At 34.7% G+C, this 22,572-nt stretch overlaps 1 protein-coding gene across 2 annotated transcripts in view; it reads left to right on the forward strand.

Moving 5' to 3' along the window:
* Window positions 1-22,572, forward strand: part of EDIL3 (EGF like repeats and discoidin domains 3) — a gene marked incomplete at both ends in the record, with an annotated part of 421,166 nt that overhangs the window by 138,574 nt on the left and 260,020 nt on the right. Inside the window, one exon of one of the 2 annotated variants that reach the window (XM_082836360.1) lies at window positions 9,450-9,476. The exons of the other annotated variant lie outside the window; for it this stretch is intronic. Coding sequence (XP_082692486.1) covers window positions 9,450-9,476 — 27 coding nt within the window. The remainder of the gene's footprint in view (window positions 1-9,449; window positions 9,477-22,572) is intronic. 2 annotated transcript variants of the gene reach the window in all.

Below are 22,572 nucleotides of genomic sequence, written 5' to 3' on the forward strand. Positions count from 1 at the left end.
TTAGTTTCAGTTTGATTTTAAACTTTTATTTATGCAAAGTCGCTTACACCCTGTTTTCTGAACAGGCTGTTTCCTAGACTGTTTCTTGACAGTTTGGAAAAGTAGAAGTTAATAGTGTGCATTCACAACTTGAAAATAGCCTCAAGATAAGAAGAATGGGGCTTGGGCCCCCTCTGAATAGCCTTGTACCTTTATTCAATTTCATTGCCTTAAAGTTAGACCTGTCCACTTTTTTTTTATCAGTTGAGTTCCTTAAAGATGTTCCAATTAAGGAAAAATTCATCCTAGGGAGACAAGTTCTGAAGATAGGGAAATTACATTGTCAATGTCATTTGATTAACACCTGAATGTAGATACACTGACTATTTTCTTTTAAAGAAGGTCCTAATGATTCTGAAAAGAAAGCATTTAATTTTAGCTTCTATTTGAACAGGCAGGAAAAAAATCCTCTATAGCAGTCATTAACTCACTGCTGAATAAGTCAGTGGCACATTAGATTAATTGAGCTCTGTGTAGGCAAGCAGAGACTGTGCTTTATCGCCTATAGTTAGTGTCCTTGGGATGAGTTCAAGCTACATGAAAAAAATAATTCCCCTTGACCAAAGAGAAACAGATAGATCCACCAGAGATATCTCAGCTCTATTCAAGGTACACCTTCCACTGTTTTTTCCCTTCATCTTTTGAGTTTCAAAAGATATTTTAATTAAGCCAGATGTGTGGATCTGTATTTCGGGAACCCATCATTTCAAAGCCATCATAAAATTTCTGAATTCCTCTTTGGAATATAAGCAGTGAAAAAGGAATGATATTTTACTAAAAGGCTTCTCAGATATCATAAATGGTATAAATGTCATGTCTGAAATAACTGTACCATTAAATACTTGCTTGTACGCATACACACACACACATTATATGCCAATATTTTGTAATAAGGTAATTTTCTGTCTTCAAGTAGTCACCGTTAATTTTCTTAAACGTTGAAGTTTTATATTATTTAATATAAGAATATTATATTCAGTATACAGCCCTACATACCCCCAAGTGGGGTGAGGGTGATGGGCAGGGAAATCTGTTAGTCTAAGGCTGCATCTCCTCAAGCCCACAGCTCAGCCATTTCTTTGTCTCTTGTGTCTTGTGCTTGGGCATCGGTCACTGGAACTTTTACTTGATCTCCATTAATAGTAACTCTATTTCAAGAGAGGTAACTTTCATAGGAAGAAGTCACAAATATAATATTGTCCAATATATTTAAGAAGCATGTTACTAAAGATAGGCTGACAGCATAAAAGAGGATCCTTGAAAAGCCTTATTTATAAAAAATGAATATTTTATATTGTGTTTAAGATTATGAGCTCCTATTTACTTAATGAAATTATTTGGTCATTTATTTTTGTTTCGTGTTTCTACCGCTGTTCAAATGGAGTCTGATTATTCATTGAAATAGTATTTCTAAGAGAAAAACCCTGAATCCATCCAAATATCATTCAGTAGAGCCTTAGTTAAATAAATCATGGTTTATCCATAAAATAAAATATTATTATTGTCCATATTCACTGATAATATTGAGATAGAAAATATGTGCAATATATTAATGAAAGCAAGTTAAAGAACATCATATATTATATAATCCTAGTTTTATTTATAGTATAAATATTTGATTATAATTACATATATTTTTATATATGTATTCAGATGTTTAAGTATTTTTACTTCAAAATTCAGTTTGTTTTGAGTTTTTAGTTGATAATTTAGTTGATTTAATAAATATAATAAATATATTTCTATTTTCTAATGCAAATCTTAACCCATTATAACAATGGGTTTTTTGCCAACCCCTTAATCACAAAATCTCTTCTGACATTAACATTTTATGTGCAGTGATTCCGTGGTTTCCATAAATGGATGCTATCTCTGGGATTTGCGCCAGTATTGCTGACTTATCCATTATTTTTTCGTTTTTGGTTCTTTTGGTTTTAACAGATTTACTTTTTAGATTAGCTCATTTGTCCAGACTTATGGAAATGAATTGAGGGTGAAGTGAGCAGTTGCCCACACGTAAATAAAGCAGAAATCCATAGAATATGAGCCTGGTGGTATTAGCTTCCTTCTGTCAGTTGCTGTGAAACAGAACAATATAGGTGTTTAACCATCTGAAATTCACATATGATAAGCAAGGAACCTCAGCTGCATGGCTTTTCTGTCACATTAAACAGCATTCTTCTTCCAGAACTATTCCCTCCTCTCCTGTATTAAGTTTTCAAAAAATTATGAGTTAATTTTATTGGAAATTGATAAATGTGAGCAGCCATTTATATTAACTTCTGACCTGCTTTATCCTTCACAAGTTTCTTCTATTTGGCCATGAATTTTCTTTGGCTACCTTAGGTTTAATTCCCAATTCTCTTTTTAGATGGCTCCCAGTAATGTAAAACAGCCATTAAATTCACTTACTGGACTTCATTTTCTCATGTCTAAAACTGGATAGCTTTCCAAAAATATTTACTCAGTACTAATTATGTGCACTATACAAAACTGAAACATAACTACTGCCTTTGAAAGAAGGAGCACGGTTAATGTCCAGCTTGGGAACAAGGTTGGAAAATATTATTGCCATTTTGTTTAGAACTGGCTTTAGGTTATAGTTAAAAAGCTAGTGGGGGATGTTTGGAGGCAACTAAATCAGGAAACTAAAATAAATACTAAAGAAATGAGGGTGGTGAGACTTGCATTCAGTCTACAATGATGAGGTGAATTTGGATAGGGAGGGAGGGCACATTGAATAAACAGGATTTTTGAGGACAGTTGTATAAATACATGAAATGTTGAATTATAGGCTTTTGTAATGTTAAATCACCTAGCCTAAAGATCTTTAGTGCTTCCTTTAAGTAGCAAAATGTGTCCTAATTACGTCCCCAAAGTCTCTTTAATACTAGCTGGGGCATGAATATAGGCCTATTACTTAAGGCATATTACTTCCCAGCTACCCAATACTCTGGGAATACTTTGTAAATTACATATGTTTTTTACTTAGTAGAAAAAAATGAAACCAAAGCTTTCATTTATTCTTTATTATTTTCCCCATTTGTACCTCTTTCAAAATGAGAAAATCACAAATGCATTAATTGCTGTTAACATGATTAACTGTATAAGTAGCTTGTAAAACTCATGTGAGCTATATTACTACTAAACTTTAGAAAGTGCATTTTTGTGGTTCTATTTTAATGAATGTATTTAATTAATAAACTATAGTTTGATGCTTTTTGAGTTACTTTAAAATCACAGGTTTATTTTTTCATGAGATTTATTTTTTCATGCTCTAATGGTCATTAGAACAATCATTGTCTTTTCAAATATTATTCCTTTTCTCTCCTGCCCCAAGAAAGAAAATATGATTATATAGTTATATAAGTTATTATATATGATTATATATAAATTTATATAACTAAAATATAGATGACATTTAAGGCTTTCTCTCTGGCAAGTCTAGTAATGTAGCATAATGAAGCAACTAAATTTTGTTGAGTAACACAGAGGACTGTATTAGATATTTATACATATTTTCTTTCTTTCTTTTGACAAATATTTATTGAGCCCTGCAGTGTTATAGGTATTATTATAAAAACTGTAGTTATAAGGGTGAGCAAAAGAGGCACACTCCTGCCCTCATGAAACTCCTAGTCTAACGGAAGAGACTAGTAAACATACAAATACATACTTACAGGCTAACTACATGTATACATAATTATATTTTATGTACTACACAGTATTAACTGTATTCAAATAAATGCTGTCCTCCAAATCTAGCACAAGAATCAAACTGCATGTGGAAGAATGACAGAACAGAGAAGACTTTGTAATTCTCTGAACATTTTCTCTGCAAATCCATTGATTGCTGCTCCTCACAGTGACCCAATTATTCTGCAGTTCTGAGAGTGGAGAACGGACCACATAGTATGCTGTCTGAAGTCTTTGGCCAGGAGAGACTAACACTTCTCTTCATACTTTCACAAAAAAGGAGTTGGTAATAGCAACTTTTAAGTCCTGAGGCTTGTCCTCATTGGGCCATTGGCCAAGAACAAACACATCAACAAACAATAAAACAAAGATCATGTAAACTAATAAAACCTCTTTCTAAATACTTCTCTGTATACTTCCAGAGACAGCTCCACAACTTACTTAAATGACTGAATTCACAAATTTTAAATGTTAATTTTCTCTTCTTTGTTTTAGTACTAACACACACATACACACACACACACACACACACACACACACACATTTATAGCATTTAACCTCTAGGCAGGCATGAATAATCATGCATACATATCATCGTTATTTTTGCATCACTGCAGTTGAATAAAAACATTCTAAAATGTTGTGAGAGTACAAGAATACATACTTCTTGTTGCTTTGCTCATGGAAATAATAAATTACATAGATAATTGTATATTTGCAAAGCATATTTGTGCATAATTAACTAGATTTATAGTATAGCAAACAAAATGATCCATAAGTCAATATGAACTAACAGCTCTATGTAAAATAGATTATCATGTGCTAAGAAATGTATTTTATGTATTTCATAATGAGCTTTACCTATTTGATGGTGAGCGATGCTGGGCTGGGTATAGAATTGCTTTAAATGGATAGAATTTCCAAGGTGTGAAAGTTTCCTTAAAACACCCAAGGGTAAGACAAAAAGAAAAAAAAATACCCAGGAGATAACAAAATTGTTGAGACCACATGAAGAGACTAGAGCCGGTTCAATGAAGAAGTATGTGTGTGTTTTGCTAGCACATGTATATCAGGGTAATACAAAACTCACTGGGTTTGTGTAGTTATTGTACTTGACAGTTGATCCTGTGAGCAAAGGAGAAAGGTGAGGGAGGGAGGAAAGAGGGAAGGGAAGGAAAATCTGTAGGATGCCTTCTTCTTCTTCGGTTAAGCACCAACCCAGTTCATGAACATGTACACTGCCAGACTGTCCTGAAAATATTGTGACCAACTTCAGAATCAGAGGAATAGGTTTATTGTATCAAAATGTGGTGGTAAACTCTGTGGAAAAATTAAAATAAAAATTTGCTGAAAGTGCAGCTGCCCTCAAAGCACAGCCCTAGACTGTATGTATTTCCGGTCTCGCCTGCCTTAGAGATGATTAATTTCTCAGGCGTTCTAATATATTTTAAATGGGAACAACAAAACTGGTTACCATTGCAGTTGAATGCCATTAGTTGCAAATAAGAGAAAGCTCAACTAAAACTAGATAAATAATAAACTGCAAGTATTTTTCCTCAGAGCTAGAAATCTAGAGTAAGGTCACGATATGATTCAGTGGCTCAATAATATCATCAGTAATCTAATTTCGTTTTGTTTATCTACTCAGTCTTTGAGAATTGGCTTCTTTCTAAAGCTCGCTCCCATCATGGTTGCAAGATGTCTACCAATTTGCTTCTAGGGCCACAGACTTCCTGGTCCTTACCTAAAGAAGTGAGAGAGATGGTTATTTGCAGATACTTCCGCAGAAGAAAGTGTCTTTCCAAGAGCTCTCCTCATCCAAACACCTACAAACCTGTCCTTACACATTATTGTCTCCAGTTGGATCATATACCTACCTAGACCAGTAACTGTGGCCAGGAAAAGGGAAAAGATTTACTTAGTTCTGAGATACAGACTCTCTCTCTAAATCCAAAGCAAGAGTCATCTTCCCCCAAGGCATCAATGTAGATACCCAAACCTGAAGATGTTAAAGAGAAAGAGCATTGAAAGTCAGTGAAACAACCAGAGTACATTGCAAAGTGTTTTCTACAAGCCTGCTAATTTACTGCTGCAGTTCCAACAATTGGACCCATGGCTCTGCAATAAACTTTTTATGGATAGAGCCATAATTCTCAATACTTAGTGTTCATAAGAGTTACCTGCTGAGCTTTTTAAAAATGCAAAAACCTGGGCTAACACCCAGAATTCAAATTCATTAGATCTGTGGCATTTTAACAAAATCCCAGGTGATTCTGTTATGGGCAATAAGAGGACACTGAGTTAAATTCTGTATATTAGATATACACTTTCACTCTCTCTTTTCCTACCATCACCGTAATTTCAGTACATTCGTCTACATTGTCACCAGGTAGAACAATACAGAGTTGTTAGTTTGCTTTTATTTCTTTTGGTGCATGTCTTTTTAATTTCCAGGATTAGAGGAACTTGCACGTGACACAGACCTGTGTGTGTGTGTGTGTGTGTGTGTGTGTGTGTGTGTGTGTGTGTGTGTTTATTTGCTGATTCATGAATTCCAAGAAGCAAATAGGAAGAGTAAGGAATCATTTAGGTATCATGAAATTACTTCTATGATCCTTAATTTCACTTCAATGTCACAAAATAGACCACTAATGTCCACTTTGAAGTTTATTTGTACTTCTGGGGCTCTTGCTGCCACCTGTTCATAGTTTATGATGCTTTGTTTGGTAATGCAGTTAGCTTACAAAGCCATCTTTGCCAGCGATAACTGAAATGGTGAATTAATACAAATCCTAACCCTGAACGTGCCTTTGTGAATATGTGTGTGTATTTTAATAGTATGTATATTGGTTAATAGTATGAATATGTTTAGTAGTATGAATATAGTTACATCTGCAAGTTATGAGGAACCACCACTATGGAGATGTTTCAAAGAAATACAGTTCTGTGCAGACTTGTGTACCTGCTGATTCTAATATTGTTTTTTTGTTTGTTTTAAATATTTATTTATTTTATTTATTTATTTTTGGCTGCATCAGGTCTTTATTGCAGCATGCAAGATCTTTCTGTTGCGGCGCAAGGGCTCTTAGTTGTGGCGTGCAGGTTTTTCTCTCTCTAGTTGTGGTACACAGGCTCCAGAGCACGTGGGCTCTGTAGTTTGCAGCATGCGTGCTCTCTAGTTGAGGCATGTAGGCTCAGTAGTGGCGCACGGGCTTAGTTGCCCCCCCTGGCATGTGGGATCTTAGTTCTCTGACCGGGGATTGAAACTGCATCCCCTGCATTGGAAGGCAGATTCTTTACCACTGGACCACCAGGGAAGTCCCTCTAATATTGTTAATTTGTTACAAACGTGCTTTCAGGTATTATAGGCTCAAGTGGAGGGTAGTACACCTCAGGAGCTTTGGCTTTAAGACTAATTGCTATGACTCCTATAAGTTTAGAATTGTCTTTACTTCTGTGCTTACTAGTCCTTTCCTAAAATTTCTTGCTTATCCATATATAATGGAGGAATAAAATCTTAGCCCTTGTGATATTTCTTTCTTAGGCGTCACAGGCTTGGTATGTTTTGTTTAACCTCCTAGTCAGTCCCTCTCCTGCCTATGTCTATTCCTGGATTGTAAGGGACTTGAAGATGTTTCCAAGGGACCACTTCATTTCTTAAAGGGATTTCTCCTGTGACCCTTACATCCAGTTTTTGTTTTTGTTTTTTCTCTTAGGCTAAGTCCAAGAAACATTATCTGAAATCTAGCCAGTCCTTATTCCATGATCCTTTCTCCCATTTCCTTTTCTCTTTTAGTGGATACTGAATTAGCACTTGTTGAGACAGTAAGGCACAGTGGAAAGAGTTTGGTTTTAAAGTCACGTGAGCTTGAATTCAAACTGACCTTAGACAAATTGTTCAGTCACTCTGAATCTCTGTATCTTCATCTATCAAATAAGAGTACATTTCATCTCATCAGTTGCTTTATAAATTCAGTTCACATACACAAAGTGACCAGCTATACGTGTAAGCTTTTTTATTCTTGTTCCTTTTGAATCTCCAGACTTTTACCAGCAATGACCCATCTAAGTCAGCACTTCTACAAGCCCCTGTGGTATTTTCCTAAAAGGGAGTTCCTGGAAGCTACCAACAGTTTTCTTCTTTGAACATGTTGTGAAGTACTTTGGACATGATAAAGCAGCAAACAGCTTTTAAATATTTATGTTCTCCACATCATGCATGCCAAGTGTGTTTGCTCTATTTTTTTCTTTTTTTTTTTTTTTTTTTTGGTGCCAAGGAGACAAGCCAAACAGTGTGAGAGGAAAATACTGTCAGGACACAAAGTAAGCTTGTCTAATGTGTACTCTGTGCGGATGTAACCCTAATGGAAAATAGTGGAGACTGCTCCCTAGTTACACAGTGATACCTTGAGGAACAAATCACCTGGAAACAAAACTCCTTTATAAGCAATTCAGCTGAGTAAATTTTTATTTTAAAACTTCATGAATCAAATGAAGTAGTACTGGCTAGAGTAATATAATTCAACAGTAATATTCTGATAAAGCTGCAATTGTGCACAGAGCAGAAATATCTTCTCACAGAGCATGTCTGTTAGTATAAAGGTGAAGACATGCATTCTAGGCAAAATTGTGACACTATTTCACTTTTGCAACACCATGCTCCATCCTCCACATACACGCAGCAGATTATTACCCTTGGAGTTGTGCTGCTCTCAAAAATGTCCCCTTTTAAAGAAGGAATCAAAATGATTCACACTTTGAGTTATAGTTCATGTTACATTATATTGATTACTTAGTCGTGTCTCAATCCTGGCTACAAGTTAGTACCATTGAGAGAGACTCTGGCTCATTTGGTTTGAGGTGGGCCCAGAGTTTGGCAATTCTTGTATAGATGCGGGGTTATGAACCACTGCTTTAGCATAAAGTTATGTTCTTGTAATGTGACCTCTCCTTTTGTAATATCCATGCTTATCCATGTGTGCTTGGGGTCAACCTTTAAAATGCAGGTTCCTGTGGCTTCAACACAGAATCACCACTACTGAATCTTGAAGTTTGTGGTACACATGAGTTGAGTGTGTTTGTGTGTGTATGTGACGGGGAGAGAGAGAGAGAGAGAATCTTTGTGTTTAACCAACACACATAGTGATTCTGAGTCACTCTAAGGTTTAATAATTCCTACCTTTTTATAATTTCTAACTCATGGAACAGAATTTTTGACTGTCAACAATACCTTTTAATTCCTCTTTGCTAATAGAAAATTCCCACAAAGTGGATGGTTGAGGTATTTATGTTATATACAATTTATATTTTAAACAATATTATTTATAATAATTATAATAATTTCCACTCAAGCTAAAAAAGTTCAACCTTGTTTGCAAAAGGACAGAAAATTCAAATTCAGACAACCAAATGGTCTTTTCTAATGCTTGCTTATTTTAAAGTATGAGAGTTTTTAAATGTTAATTTAATGTAAGTACTATCCATTTATCTGTCATTATCTAATTATCTAATGAAAAATATCTAATGTATATACAAAATTTCAAGTCAGAGACTTTTAGTCATTATTTAGAAATGTGAAATATATTTATGTTCAATCTCAATTTCTCTTTCTCTCTCTCTGCCCCATCTCTCTCTCCCTCTCACCTCACTCCTTCCCTCTCATCTCACTCACTCCCTCTCTTTGTTCCCACCTCATCTCTTTTCCTCTATCAAAGCATCAGATGAAGAGCCAACTTCAGCAGGTAAAGTTCCTATGCTGTAAAGATTATTCCTATTTATTTTAATGCCCTTAATAATATAGACCATTTGAAATGTGTTTGTTCAGGTTTCAACCACAAAACTGGCACAGTTTTATTTATTTACTTTATTTCTTGAACCCATTATGCAGTCCCAGACTAAATGAAGTTCATTATGAGTTTTAAATGAAAAGAGAAAATAATTGAAAATGAACTGTCACAGAGGAAATCATAACACAAAAAATCACATCACTATTACAGAATAAGGAAATTTGGAAAATTAAAACATTGAGAAAAATGCCAATAAGTAATAAATGGGGAGAAAAAAACTAAAATGATAAAATGCAGAAAAATAATAAAATGAGGAGACTGAAATTAAAAAGAGGAAAATGATAGGCTTCCCTGGTGGCGCAGTGGTTGGGAGTCCACCTGCCGATGCAGGGGACATGGGTTCGCGCCCCAGTCCGGGAAGATCCCACATGCCATGGAGCAGCTGGGCCCGTGAGCCATGGCCGCTGAGCCTGTGCGTCCAGAGCCTGTGCTCCGCAACGGGAGAGGCCACAACAGTGAGAGGCCCGCGTACCACAAAAAAAAAAAAAGAGGAAAATGATAAAACATACTTTCAGAAATATGACTTACTATGGTAGAATACTGCATTATCAAATACGACTGACATTGAATATGATATTCATTTAAGTTTAAGGATAAAAATCATGTTGTTGCCTTAAATATTCACTTTCGTTAAGAAAATAATTTTTGCAGTTATAACTTAATGATACTGAAACTTGGCATCATGACTGTGCTTCTCATCCATCTAATCAGCATTGATCAAGAACAGGCTCAGGTCTGAACTAAATACTGTGAGGAATGCAAATGGTAGAGAAGGCATGGTATTTTCAACTTGGTTCTAGGACAGTGGGATGGGTCAAAGACCAGGCACATTTATAAGGAGAAAGCAGGCACCACAGCCAATCTGGTTAGCAAATAATAAAAGGCCCAGGCTAGCAGACTAGCAACATCAACAAAAAGGGATAAAGCCCTCCATCTCAGGTTACTGAAGCTAATGGACAAAAATGGGGCTTGATTGTATAGAAAATGGGGAATGTAGCCCAGTTATTGGAACTCAGGTACAGAATAGGGTCTTTTCAATTCATAGACCTAACTTATTTCAATTGATAGGAGACTTCTTGATTTCTACGTTCTTCTAGACCTGGGCAGGGATTTTTACCTGTAAAAGTGGTTCAAAACATCAAAAATTCAATGGAAGAAAATGAAATAGACATCTTAACAAATATCTTTGGTAAACTCCAAGGATGCCATATTGCATTATACTCATTATCACTGCCTTGAAATGGAATCACAGAAGATAAACTCTCAGTTAATGTTTCATTTTCATAATATTGTTAGATAGTTTATAACCTGATTTGGATGATAAGAACTCCCTATAATTTTCTCCTACTCTAGTCAGTATTATGTAGCCTATTTTTAGGAACAACCTAATCACATGACTCAGTAGCAGACTTATGTGTTGTTATGAGTTTCCTCTGCCTAGTTTCTGACTTCTTTTTGCCCTGACTTGAGGCTTTAGTGTTGACAGCGTTGCTCAAAGACTCTGTCTTTCTCAGCCTTAGTTGAATTTTCTCTTGGTGTGAGTACCAGGCCTTGTGAGCCTATGCTTTTCTAGAGCAGTTTCATTCCTCTAATATTCTTACACCTCATTCCTAGCTATGTTGCCTGCCAAGCAGTTTTGGTGACTTTGCAAAAGAATTATTATTTTTGCATGATGAAGATTAATTTTAATTTAATGTAAGTAATACATATAACTATTTGTTGGTATAATTTTCTTATTTTAAAATTATTTTAATAATTTCTCTGCTTATTAAGAAACTCTTTTGTAAATGCAACTGAACATTTTCCCCCAAATATTTATTTGACTCTAGAGTGATCTGAACATCATAGAGTTTAAATTATGTTTCTAAAATAGTTTTGTTTTCATATATGACCAGATGTTTTCGTTGTGATTTTAGCATAGATGATTAGAATAGAGCAAATGTATTAAGTAATATTTTAACTAAATAGTTTCACATACAGATTACATTACATTAAGAAAATTTGCATTTAGTAAAGCAGACATTCCTTTTATATAAAACTGCCAATGGGAGCCAAATGTTCGTCCGTTAATTTTATCAAAGTGTATAATAGAAAGTATTATTGTGTAGTTGTATTAAAACTTTTGACAAGGTATTATGAGATTTATAAAGGCTTGATTTCATAAGGAATATGAATAATTGTGGAAAGTGGATTGTGATTTTGTTTTAGCGTTTTTTTGGTACTTCTTGCCCCCAATTTTTTCAACAAATATTTTTCTCAATTAAATATTTATTATTCTGTTTATGTGTCTTTTTCAGTAATATTTATCAAAATATATCTTTTATTTTAAACTATTACCCAAAATATATTTAATATATTGTTGATAGTCTCTGTTTTTACTTTCATCTCCTTCCATCAACAGTTTAGCTAGAATGATCTTTCCCAAACTCAGACTCCTTTAATTTATCTTTTTGATCCTTCTTTAATTTATCTTTCTTTCTGTTATTTCTCCATTCTGTTTAAATGATCAGTGAAATGCAATCATCTGTTTGCCACAGAAATTGTACCTGAATTAAACTTCCATATGTCCCCACATGATATCTTTATCAGTTTCACATTCTTCCTTCAGCTTCATGGCATAATTGGACTGTAACTTCTGCTAATAATACTTCAGTTTCTTTAACTTAAATAATTCAGATATTTCTAATAGATCTGCTACTCCTCAAAGTTCAACAGTAGAAGGAATAAAGTAAATGGGGGTGTTTCTTGCTGCCAGATAGTCACAGGCTCATGATCACCAGTTGTTAATATATGAACATTATAAGTTATGAATATTATAAGTTAAAAATTAATATTTTAAAAAACAAATATATACATGGTTTATCTAAATGTGCTGGTGCCTAGTGGATACTACTGAATGATACTATTTATTAAATATTTGCAATGTATGGATAATATATAGCAAATCTAAGTTATTTTTACCCCAGAGGTACACAGAATTGGATTAATTATAATTCAATAATCATGAAAAATTCTCATTGTCCAGAATACTTTTTAGAGAAAATAATAGGTTTCTCTCTGGACTAGCATATAGTATAAAAAAAATTAGAAAGAGACAATATAACTCTGAGAAAATTAATGAGATATTAGATAGTGTTTTATTTGTGTTATAATGCTGCAAAGTGATTGTGCTTTTCTCTTTACAATAGAGTATATTTGATTTGACTTATATTTAGAATTTTTATAACTGCCATCATTAAAACAGACAAGTGATTCCTCTACTCTGTTACCATATGTTTCTGTTTACAATATTTTTATGCTTCACTCTGTCTTTAGTCATTTTTTCAAATATACGTAATTTCCCTTATTTGAACCTCTAAATTGCCATGCAAAAAGCAAGTGCTTAGTAACTGCTTTTATGGTGTTGATTTATAGAGGGGATGCATAATATGTCACATCTGTGTTTCTACTCATGGAGATGTATCCCCTTATCGAATATGGAGCATCCATTTGTTAATTATTTTCATCTTCAAATGTTCTGATGGGATGCATTAGCCCAGAGCAACATGTTTGTAGTATCTGGGTTACTAGGGCAGTTTCACCCAACACCTGTTTCTGTAACTACCAGAAGCTTCTTCTTATTTATCTTAGTTGAATCTTATGTTCAGGTATTTAAACATCTTATCATTGAGTACAAAAACACATCTATGAACTGTACAAGAAATTCCTTCAAACTAGGTTATATCCTAAGATCTAATTATAAACTAATGAGATTCATTCTGTTAAAGAAACCATAACAGATACCGTACCTCCAAATGAGTCATGTTTAGAGGTGATAGATGTAACCCAATTATGTTGCTGTTGCTCAAATAATTTTGGTAACTCTCTTTTGAAATTTCCTTCAAATATTGCAACATCAGTTATTCCCTTTTATAGTCTCAGAACTGTGCTACTATATTCATCAGACACTGGTCTAAAAAATAGGCCTTCAAAAACAAAGATTTGCAAATATTAAGAGAGTGCGTGTGTGTGTGTGTGTGTGTGTGTGTGTCTCTGTAGGTGTAAGACACAGATCTGTTTATAACTTTAATAACACTCTTTAATAGAGTTAAGTCAGTGGCTGCTTCTCCCATGTTGCACAAATCCAATTTCTATTTATCTTCTATTTAAATTTCATAATAAGGAGAGATTTGATAAACTGATTACACCAATGCCTTTGTCTGTGTTCTTTAAGAAATTAAGACATTTACATTAGAAAATTGACTGCTACAAATGAACTAATCCATATAAAATTTAATTTATTAACTATAAGGTCTATCAAATTAGGCTTATTGTCATATAAATTTCTTCATTCCTCTTTATTTTTTTGTCTTATTAGCTATTATTTTACCTCTCTATAAATACCATTTATTCATCAAATTAATGAAATCATTATAAGAATTAAAAGAGGACTAGAAATGGAAAATGTTACTGAATGGGATCAATCAGTCCGAAAATGACACAGTTGAGATACTGTAGCTGTACAATAGATCAGTGGCTAAAATTAATAAAACCACAACATACTATTTTTTGTTTATACCACCTCAGAAGCAAATCTTGATTTTTTTTCTTTTTTTTTCTTCTCTTGCTTAAAGGGAGATTTTTAATTGCTCTAATTGTCATTTGTCATTTTTTAATATCAAAGAAAGAAACTGAGTTTGAATTTGTATAAAAGTGGTTATTAATACTGTTAGCTCATATAATAACAAAAAATATGATTAGAAAAAATGGAATTTTCAAATGAATGTAAAAGGAGAATCTTTTTAGCAATCAGCTATGTTAAAACACTAAAGTGCAAAAGCCATACTGTTCTTCACATGTTTATAAAGTTAAAATTTCATAATTTACTTAAATGTAAAAGTGCATTTCTGGCCTATTAATATCAGATCCCAATTGGTAGTGATGATACAGGTTACTGCCTAGATACAATAGTTTATAGTAGGCTCTTGTGACCTCTGTGATGCCCATCAGAGGTGGAGACTGTTGATTCAGCACAGCAGAACTTCATCATTTTTACTAGCTCCTTCTAAATCTTTTAGTATGTTTAATCTTTTAAATGATCAGTTTGGCCACTGAGGAACTACACCTAAGAACTAATAATCTATACACATAATAGAACATTGACTAGCAGTAATAAAGATTTAAGGCTATATTACATATATATTCATAGTTTTATAAACAAACTATATATATAGTTTAAAACAAATATGTTATACATCTGTGCAGCTAAACACAGGATGCAGTGATTAGATATTTTCCTCTTGGTTTTTGTTGTTGTTGTTGTTGTTGTTGTTGTTGTTGTAGTACCCGGACCTCTCACTTTTGTGGCCTCTCTCGTTGCGGAGCACAGGCTCTGGACGCACAGGCTCAGCGGCCATGGCTCACGGGCCCAGCTGCTCCACGGCATGTGGGATCTTCCTGGACCGGGGCATGAACCTGTGTCCCCTGAATTGGCAGGCAGACTCTCAACCACTGCACCACCAGGGAAGCCCTCTCTTGTTTTTGAAATACTCAGTCTTAGTCCTACAAAAACATTACTTCTGTTTATGGTGGATTTTGTGATTTTCTTAATTATGCTACAGACTCTTTTAGATCTCTTTCCTGTTTTCTTATAGAATTTAATTCTGCATGGCAAACTATGCTCAATTATTCTACAACTCATGCTTTTGAAAAGGAATGATATCTAACCATATTATTCTCTAATGAGCGTAACACTTGTGCATTTTGATCTTAGAACTTTATTTCCTTGGTGGTCTAAAGTAAAGCTTCACATCCTCGTTTTTGTTCACCTTACATTTGTTGCAAATTTTCCCCTTTTTTATATAGACATGCCTATTTTCCCTCTAGTGCCTGGAGCAACGTTTCTAATTATATTGTCAAGTATATTCTTGTTCATAAGTATATGCTAAGCAGGCTTAAATATTAAAACCCAATATATAAAACTAAAAAGTTTATTGCTATAATCTCTAAAAAATAGAAAGAAGTCATTATTTGTAGATTCTTAGTAGAATAGGGAAGAAATCATTGCCTCTAAAGATTTATCTTTGGTCAGTTCACTAAGACATTCGTTAAAGAACAAATACTGCTTACTTCTTTTTTAATAAAACAAAACTTCCTTATTGATAGATTATTTGATAGTGACATTGAATTGTGAGAAAAATAGTTGGTTTTTAAATTTCTGTTATATGTAGATAGTATTTTTCTTATTTCATATTTAAGAAATATTCATATTTAAGATAAACTTAAAAATAGTAGTAAAGGTATATACATGGAAAGGAAAAGTATATCTGTCAGTGTTTTCTGGAGGAGCAGAATCAAAAGGCTATACATGTATATAAAATAAAGAGATTTATATTAAGGAATTGGCTCATGTGATTGTGGGGCTGGCAAGTCTGAATTCTATAGGGCAGGCTGGCTGAACTCAGGCAGGAGTTCTGGTTTACAGCCTTGAGGCAAAGTTTTTTCTTCTCAGGGAAACCTCACGTTTTGCTTTTAGGGCCTTCAACTGATTGCATGAAGCCCACCCATATTATTATGGAGGGTAATCTGCTTTATTTAAAGTCAACTGATTGTAGATGTTCATCACATTGACAAAATACCTTCACAGCAATATCTAGGCTAATATTTGACCAAGCAACTGGGTACCACAGTCTAGCCAAGTTGACACATAAAATTTAACAATCACAGAAAGTGAGTAAAAATTATATAAACACAAAATATTTTAATTTTCAACAAACCTATTTCAGGAAAATAGACCAAGTATAATTTGCAATGTTTAATAACAATGCATGTTGCCCCACTGTGTACACTTAGACTTCAAGCCTTATTTAATTTCTAGTACTCCTTGCATTGGATGGATTCATCTTTAAGGCCATCTCAAATTGTCTGGGTCAATTTTTTTGCTGTCCCAAGTTTCACCTCAAGTTTATTACAAATAGAGCACTGAGAAGTATTAATTTAATATTCCAGGGATTTGTTGGCTCAAGGAAGGCATTAAGCATTCCCGTTCATGATGGGTAGGATAAAACCCCATGTACCCGAAGGCCTGAACCTATGCCTTTAGGTATTTTTATCTTCAGATAAATAGCTGTCTCCTACCTGTACATTATTTTCCTTTTACAGATTTCATTTTCATCATCTGTAAAATGGATTAAGAATAGTGCCCACCTTAAATGCTTGATGGAAGGATCAAGCATGATGATACATTAAAGCGTTTATCACATCATGCCCATCCTATAATAAGTACAAGGAATCTAAGCTGTTCTTTTACTTCTATTATCGTCAGTGTTGTTTCCCATATTATTGTTATTTTGATTATGATTATTTGTCAGGCAATGTGCTAAGTATTTTAGGTGCAGTTTTTTTATTTAATTTTCACAATAAAGCAATGAAGCTAATTATATATATATATTCCTACTTAAAGAGGAGAACACTGAATTTTACAGCATAAAGAAATATGCCCAAGGTTACATAATAAGCAAGTGACAAAAGGAGGATTCAATTTCAAGTTTCTCTGGTGAAACTTGTACTTATTTTAATGAAGCAAACTGCCTTTTATTCACTTATAAATAGTTTTAAATAACATATATTTCTTTCATTTGTAAAAGTAATGCACAGTTATTCAAGTTTTTTGTCATGCATATATTATAAAACTGTACCTAATAACATGCAAAATTTTACCTATTATTTTAAATGATAATCTGATTACTATAGTAATTTTATGGACCTTGTAGACAATTTTAAAATAATAAAATAGGAAATGGAAATCCTTCTGACTACCTTCATCCATATTGAATATTTGCATTTTCAGAAGACATTCTGCCTCAATCTAGTTGCTCTTACAGTCTTCTCCATCTCAGTGGCTCAGTCCAGATCTTCAGGGTCAACTTTGATAACACCCACTACATCCCATTCTCACCAGACCCTTTTAGCCTCTTCTTACAAAATATACCCAAAATCTAATCACTTCTTGCCGTCACATATACCATCACCCTTGTCGAAGTCACCATCTTCTCACACTTGGCTTATCATTCAGTAACCTTCTGAGTGATCTTCTTCTTGGTACTCTTGACCCCTCTGCAGGTCCTTCTCAACAGAGAGGCCAGGATAATTCTACAAGACCATGAGATCCCATCACTCTTCAGCCTTAAGGCTAATTTAGTACCTCTCAATCAACCCTGCAGTAGATTTAGGATTGAAACTGGATATAATTTGCACCCTTCATTACCTCCCTGGCTGCATTTCCTCTACAGCCACCCTGTCCTTCCTTTTCATACAACAAACACAAACCCTGAGCCCATCCCAGTCTTGGGCAGGGTTTTGCACTCATAGGTCCATTGTCTGACAGCTTCTCCTGCAAGTATCTGCATGACTCCTCCAATACATCCTTCATGTCTCGACCTAAAGATGGCTTCTCAGAAAGGCCTTCTTTTTGTCTCTAAAAAGGTCACACCTTCTTCTCCACCTTGTCATGGTACCCTGCTCTGCTTTACTGTTTAATGTTAGCACAATCTGCCCAATTTATGTAGCTTATTTTCTGTCCAGTGTGAATATAAATTCCCCCAGGGATGGGGGTTTTTTGGTCTATTTTATTCAATACTGAATCCCTAGCTGCTAGAACAATTGTTCGGTACATGGTAGATGCTTAATAAACATTTGTTGTATGGTTGAATTAATGAATAAATTCAGCCATACTGATTTAATGCTGAATTTAAAGCACTGTTAACCCAAGAACATACATAGTTCTTCCCTGTATGATGATATAAAAAGAGAGGGGGTGATAGATATATTTCCCAATTTAAGAAATAAATAAAAGGATAACACTAATAATTTGATAAGAATCTTAAAGATGCTTTAAAATTACTTAAATCCCTTGGCAGCGAAAAGCCATTACATTGATCTTTGTTTTTCTGTTTTGGTTGCAGTAGGATAAAATACATTTTGTTTAGTACTTCTTTGAGAGTGGTGTCCTAACAATGTCAGTAATTTAACCATTGTTAGGAATTGCTGAATGGAACCTGCAGCAGTGACTTTAAAAGCTTCAAACCTGGCAACAACCACTATCTAGTGCTGAGCACGGGTAGAAGAGTGGGTGGGCTTAGGTCAAGGAGGCAGCAGAAAGGATGTGGGCAAGGCCACTGGCTTCCTGGGTTTGGACTCCAAGTAGAATAAAAAAGGACCTGCAATTTTTTGGTACAATAACTTCCTCCTTATTGCATTGTTATCAATGAATGTCTCATTAATAAGCTCACAGACATTTTCAGGTAATTTTATTTTCAACGTTGTGTGGGTGGTAGACTTTTTAAGTCTTTGAATAATACATTTAAAAATAAAATAAAATAAAATGTACCTGGGTATAGTATTCTTGGGATACACCTTTTTGTTTCTAATTATTTATCCAATACAGATCTTCAACTGCTAGAATTCACCAAGATTTAGAGATACGTTCCATATTTTGCATCTAATTTTCTGCTTTTCTACACATAAATATCAATGAGAAAATATCCAATATTTATTACCTAATTTAAATAATATGTTACAATATTGTTGATTGTTTTTGAAAACTTACTAGAGGCTCTTGAAAAAGAGTGAACAATCCAGTTCTCAAAAATAAAAACAAGAAATAAAAACCACTGTTCACATCAGCTAATAGTTTGTGCCAAGGCTTTAGATGTTGTTTGAAAGACATTTGTGATACCTGTCTGAGACTGAGGCCCCCTGAAATCTATTTCATTCCATAACTTAGTGTTTAAAAATGTGTGGGAAGAATTGTGCAGGTACTAAGCCATGAATATAAACAAAGATAAAATAAGAATGATCAGGAAGTGAATAAATAGGGAATTTATCCCCCAGAATTTTAACCTTCATCATCTTTACCTATCTAATCACATTGTTTTGCAGTAAGTTTTATTTATAATATTATGAAGAAACCACTGAGAATTCTGATCCATGTTGAGTTTCTTATGATATGCCATTCCTTAATCTGATACTTTTAGGCAGAATGCTCAAGCAAGCTGTCTAACTTTCAAGATTCATAGAGCTACAGAAGAGGGAGATTAGCATATTTTTAAGTAGCTTGAGTTTTCAGACTGGGTTTTTTTTTTTTCAGTATCCTGTGTTTATATCATTCAATTTCTGTGCTCCTTGACAGTTTGGGGGGTGGTGGGAGATAGAGAGACAAAACTATTGCTTCCCACTAATTTTATTCTTATTCTGAAAATGAGGAAACCAATGAAAGCTGACCTCTTAAAGATATTCTTTCATTTCACTCCATGAAACCTGTGCCTGGCTTTTATGACCCATCACACCCGTGTTTCTTCTCCCTAGGAGACAAACAGTTTCTGTTATTCCAAGTCATACGTGCTGTGCTCATTCTCACTTCAAAGCTTTAATTCATGTTTGTCTGTCTAGGGCATACTTTTTTTCCCTTTTATATCTCCAAAACCTATCCATCTTTTCAGTCATCGCATGTCCTACATCTTCCATCTGCTGTAACCCACACTGATGTCTCTTTTCCCAAATCTCAACTTGTGTATCTGTTAGGAATGTTCTTTGTGGCAGGTAACTGAGATTAGCATGACTGGGGAAGGAGTCCATTCTCTGAGATCACAGGATCTTCACTACTACCTTTTAAATAAACCATGTTTCTGTGAGTATGAAAGAAGTAATAGAATAGAGGTTGGGGAGACAATAGTTTCTATCGTTAAAGGGATTTGAGTTCCTTTATTATGTACTGGAAGTGCATTGGAATTGCTTCTCCACCTGGACTGGGGACTCACTCCTGACTGTGATTCATCCTTCTATTGTATTCCCAGCAATGCTGAAGACAGAGTCAGGGATCAATATCTGTATTGTGCCTAATAGATACATATCATTAAAATTATCATCACTCCTTAGGATCATAAGACAAAAAGAAAAAAAAAGAAATTAAATGAACACAGTGTTTTTCAAATATAAAAAATATGTAAGCTGTGTGATAGTACCCATATGCAACTACTATATCCTCTTGGATTTGTGTAAATTACAGTATGTCAGTCACATTTCTTGATTTATATCATTCCTTAATCACTTTGACTATAGCTGTATTAGTTTTCCAAAGTTCCCATAACAAATTACCATAAACTCATTGGCTTAAAACAACACATAGTTATTCTCTTGCGGTTCTGGAGCTCAGAGGAAGGTCTGAAACCAAAGTGTCATGAAGGCTGTGCTCTAGCGGATAATCCTCCCTTGCCTAATCTAGTTCATAGTGGCTGTTAGCATTCCTTGGCTTCTATGGTTGTGGCCACATCACTTCAATCACTTCCTCCATATTGACATCATCTTTTACTCTTCTGTCTGTGGCTTCTCCTCTTCTGTCTCTTATAAGGATGCTTATCATTGGATTTTAGACCCTCATCTGAAGATCCTTAACTTTCTTTTTTTTTTTTCTTTTTTTTAGCATCTTTATTGCAGTACAATTGCTTTACATTGTTCTGTTAGTTTCTGCTGTATAACAAAGTGAATCATCTATACGTATACATATATCCCCATATCACCACCCTCTTGTGTCTCCCTCCCTCCCACCCTCCCTATCCCACCCCTCTAGGTGGACACAAAGCACCGAGCTGATCTCCCTGTGCTATGTGGCTGTTTCCCACTAGCTATCTATTTTACGTTTGGTAGTGTATATATGTCCATGCCTCTCTCTTACGTTGTCCCAACTTACCCTTCCCCCTCCTTCTGTCCTCAAGTCCGTTCTCTACATCTGCAATATTTATTCCTGTACTGCCCCTAGGTTCTTCAGAATCTTTTTTTTTCTTTTAGATTCCATATATATCTGTTAGCCTATGGTATTTTTCTCTTTCTGACCTACTTCACTCTGTATGACAGACTCTAGGTCCATCCACCTCACTACAAATAATTCAATTTCATTTCTTTTTATGGCTGAGTAATGTTCCATTGTGTATATGTGCCACATCTTCTTTATCCATTCAGCTGTTGGTGGACACTTAGGTTGCTTCCATGTCCTGGCTATTGTAGATAGCGCTGCAGTGAATATTGTGGTACATGTCTCTTTTTGAATTATGTTTTTCTCAGGGTATATGCCCAGTAGTGGGATTACTGGGTCGTATGGTAGTTTTATTTTTAGTTTTTGAAGGAACCTCTGTACTGTTCTCCATAGTAGCTGTACCAATTTACATTCCCACCAACAGTGCAAGAGGGTTCCCTTTTCTCTACACCCTCTACAAGCATTTATTGCTTGTAGATTTTTTGATTGTGGCCTTTCTGACCGATGTGAGGTGATATCTCATTGCAGTTTTGATTTGCATTTCTCTAATGATTAGTGATGTTGAGCATCCTTTCATGTGTTTGTTGGCAATCTGTATATCTTCTTTGGAGAAATGTCTATTTAGGTCTTCTGCCCAATTTTGGACTGGGGTGTTTCTTTTTTTGATATTAAGGTTCACGAGCTGCTTGTATATTTTGGAGATTAATCCTTTGTCTGTTGCTTCATTTGCAAACATTTTCTCCCATTCTGAGGGTTGTCTTTTCATCTTGTTTACGGTTTCCTTTGTTGTGCAATAGCTTTTAAGTTTTGTTAGGTCCCATTTGTTTATTTTTGTTTTCATTTCCATTTCTCTAGGAGGTGGGTCAAAAAGGATCTTGCTGTGATTTATGTCATAGAGTGTTCTGCCTAGGTTTTCCTCTAAGAGTTTGGTGGTGTCTGGCCTTACATTTAGGCCCATTTTGAGTTTATTTTTGTATATAGTGTTAGGGAGTGATCTAATTTCATTCTTTTACATATAGCTGTCCAGTTTCCCCAGCACCACTTATTGAAGAGGCTGTCTTTTCTCCATTGTATACTCTTGCCTCCTTTATCAAAGTTAAGGTGACCATACGTGCATGGGTTTATCTCTGGGCTTTCTCTCCTGTTCCATTGATCTATATTTCTGTTTTTGTGCCAGTACCATACTGTCTTGATTACTGTAGC

The sequence above is a fragment of the Leucopleurus acutus genome (genome assembly GCF_964270905.1).
Source record: "Leucopleurus acutus genome assembly, chromosome: 3".
NCBI classification, from domain to species: Eukaryota; Metazoa; Chordata; class Mammalia; order Artiodactyla; family Delphinidae; genus Leucopleurus; species Leucopleurus acutus.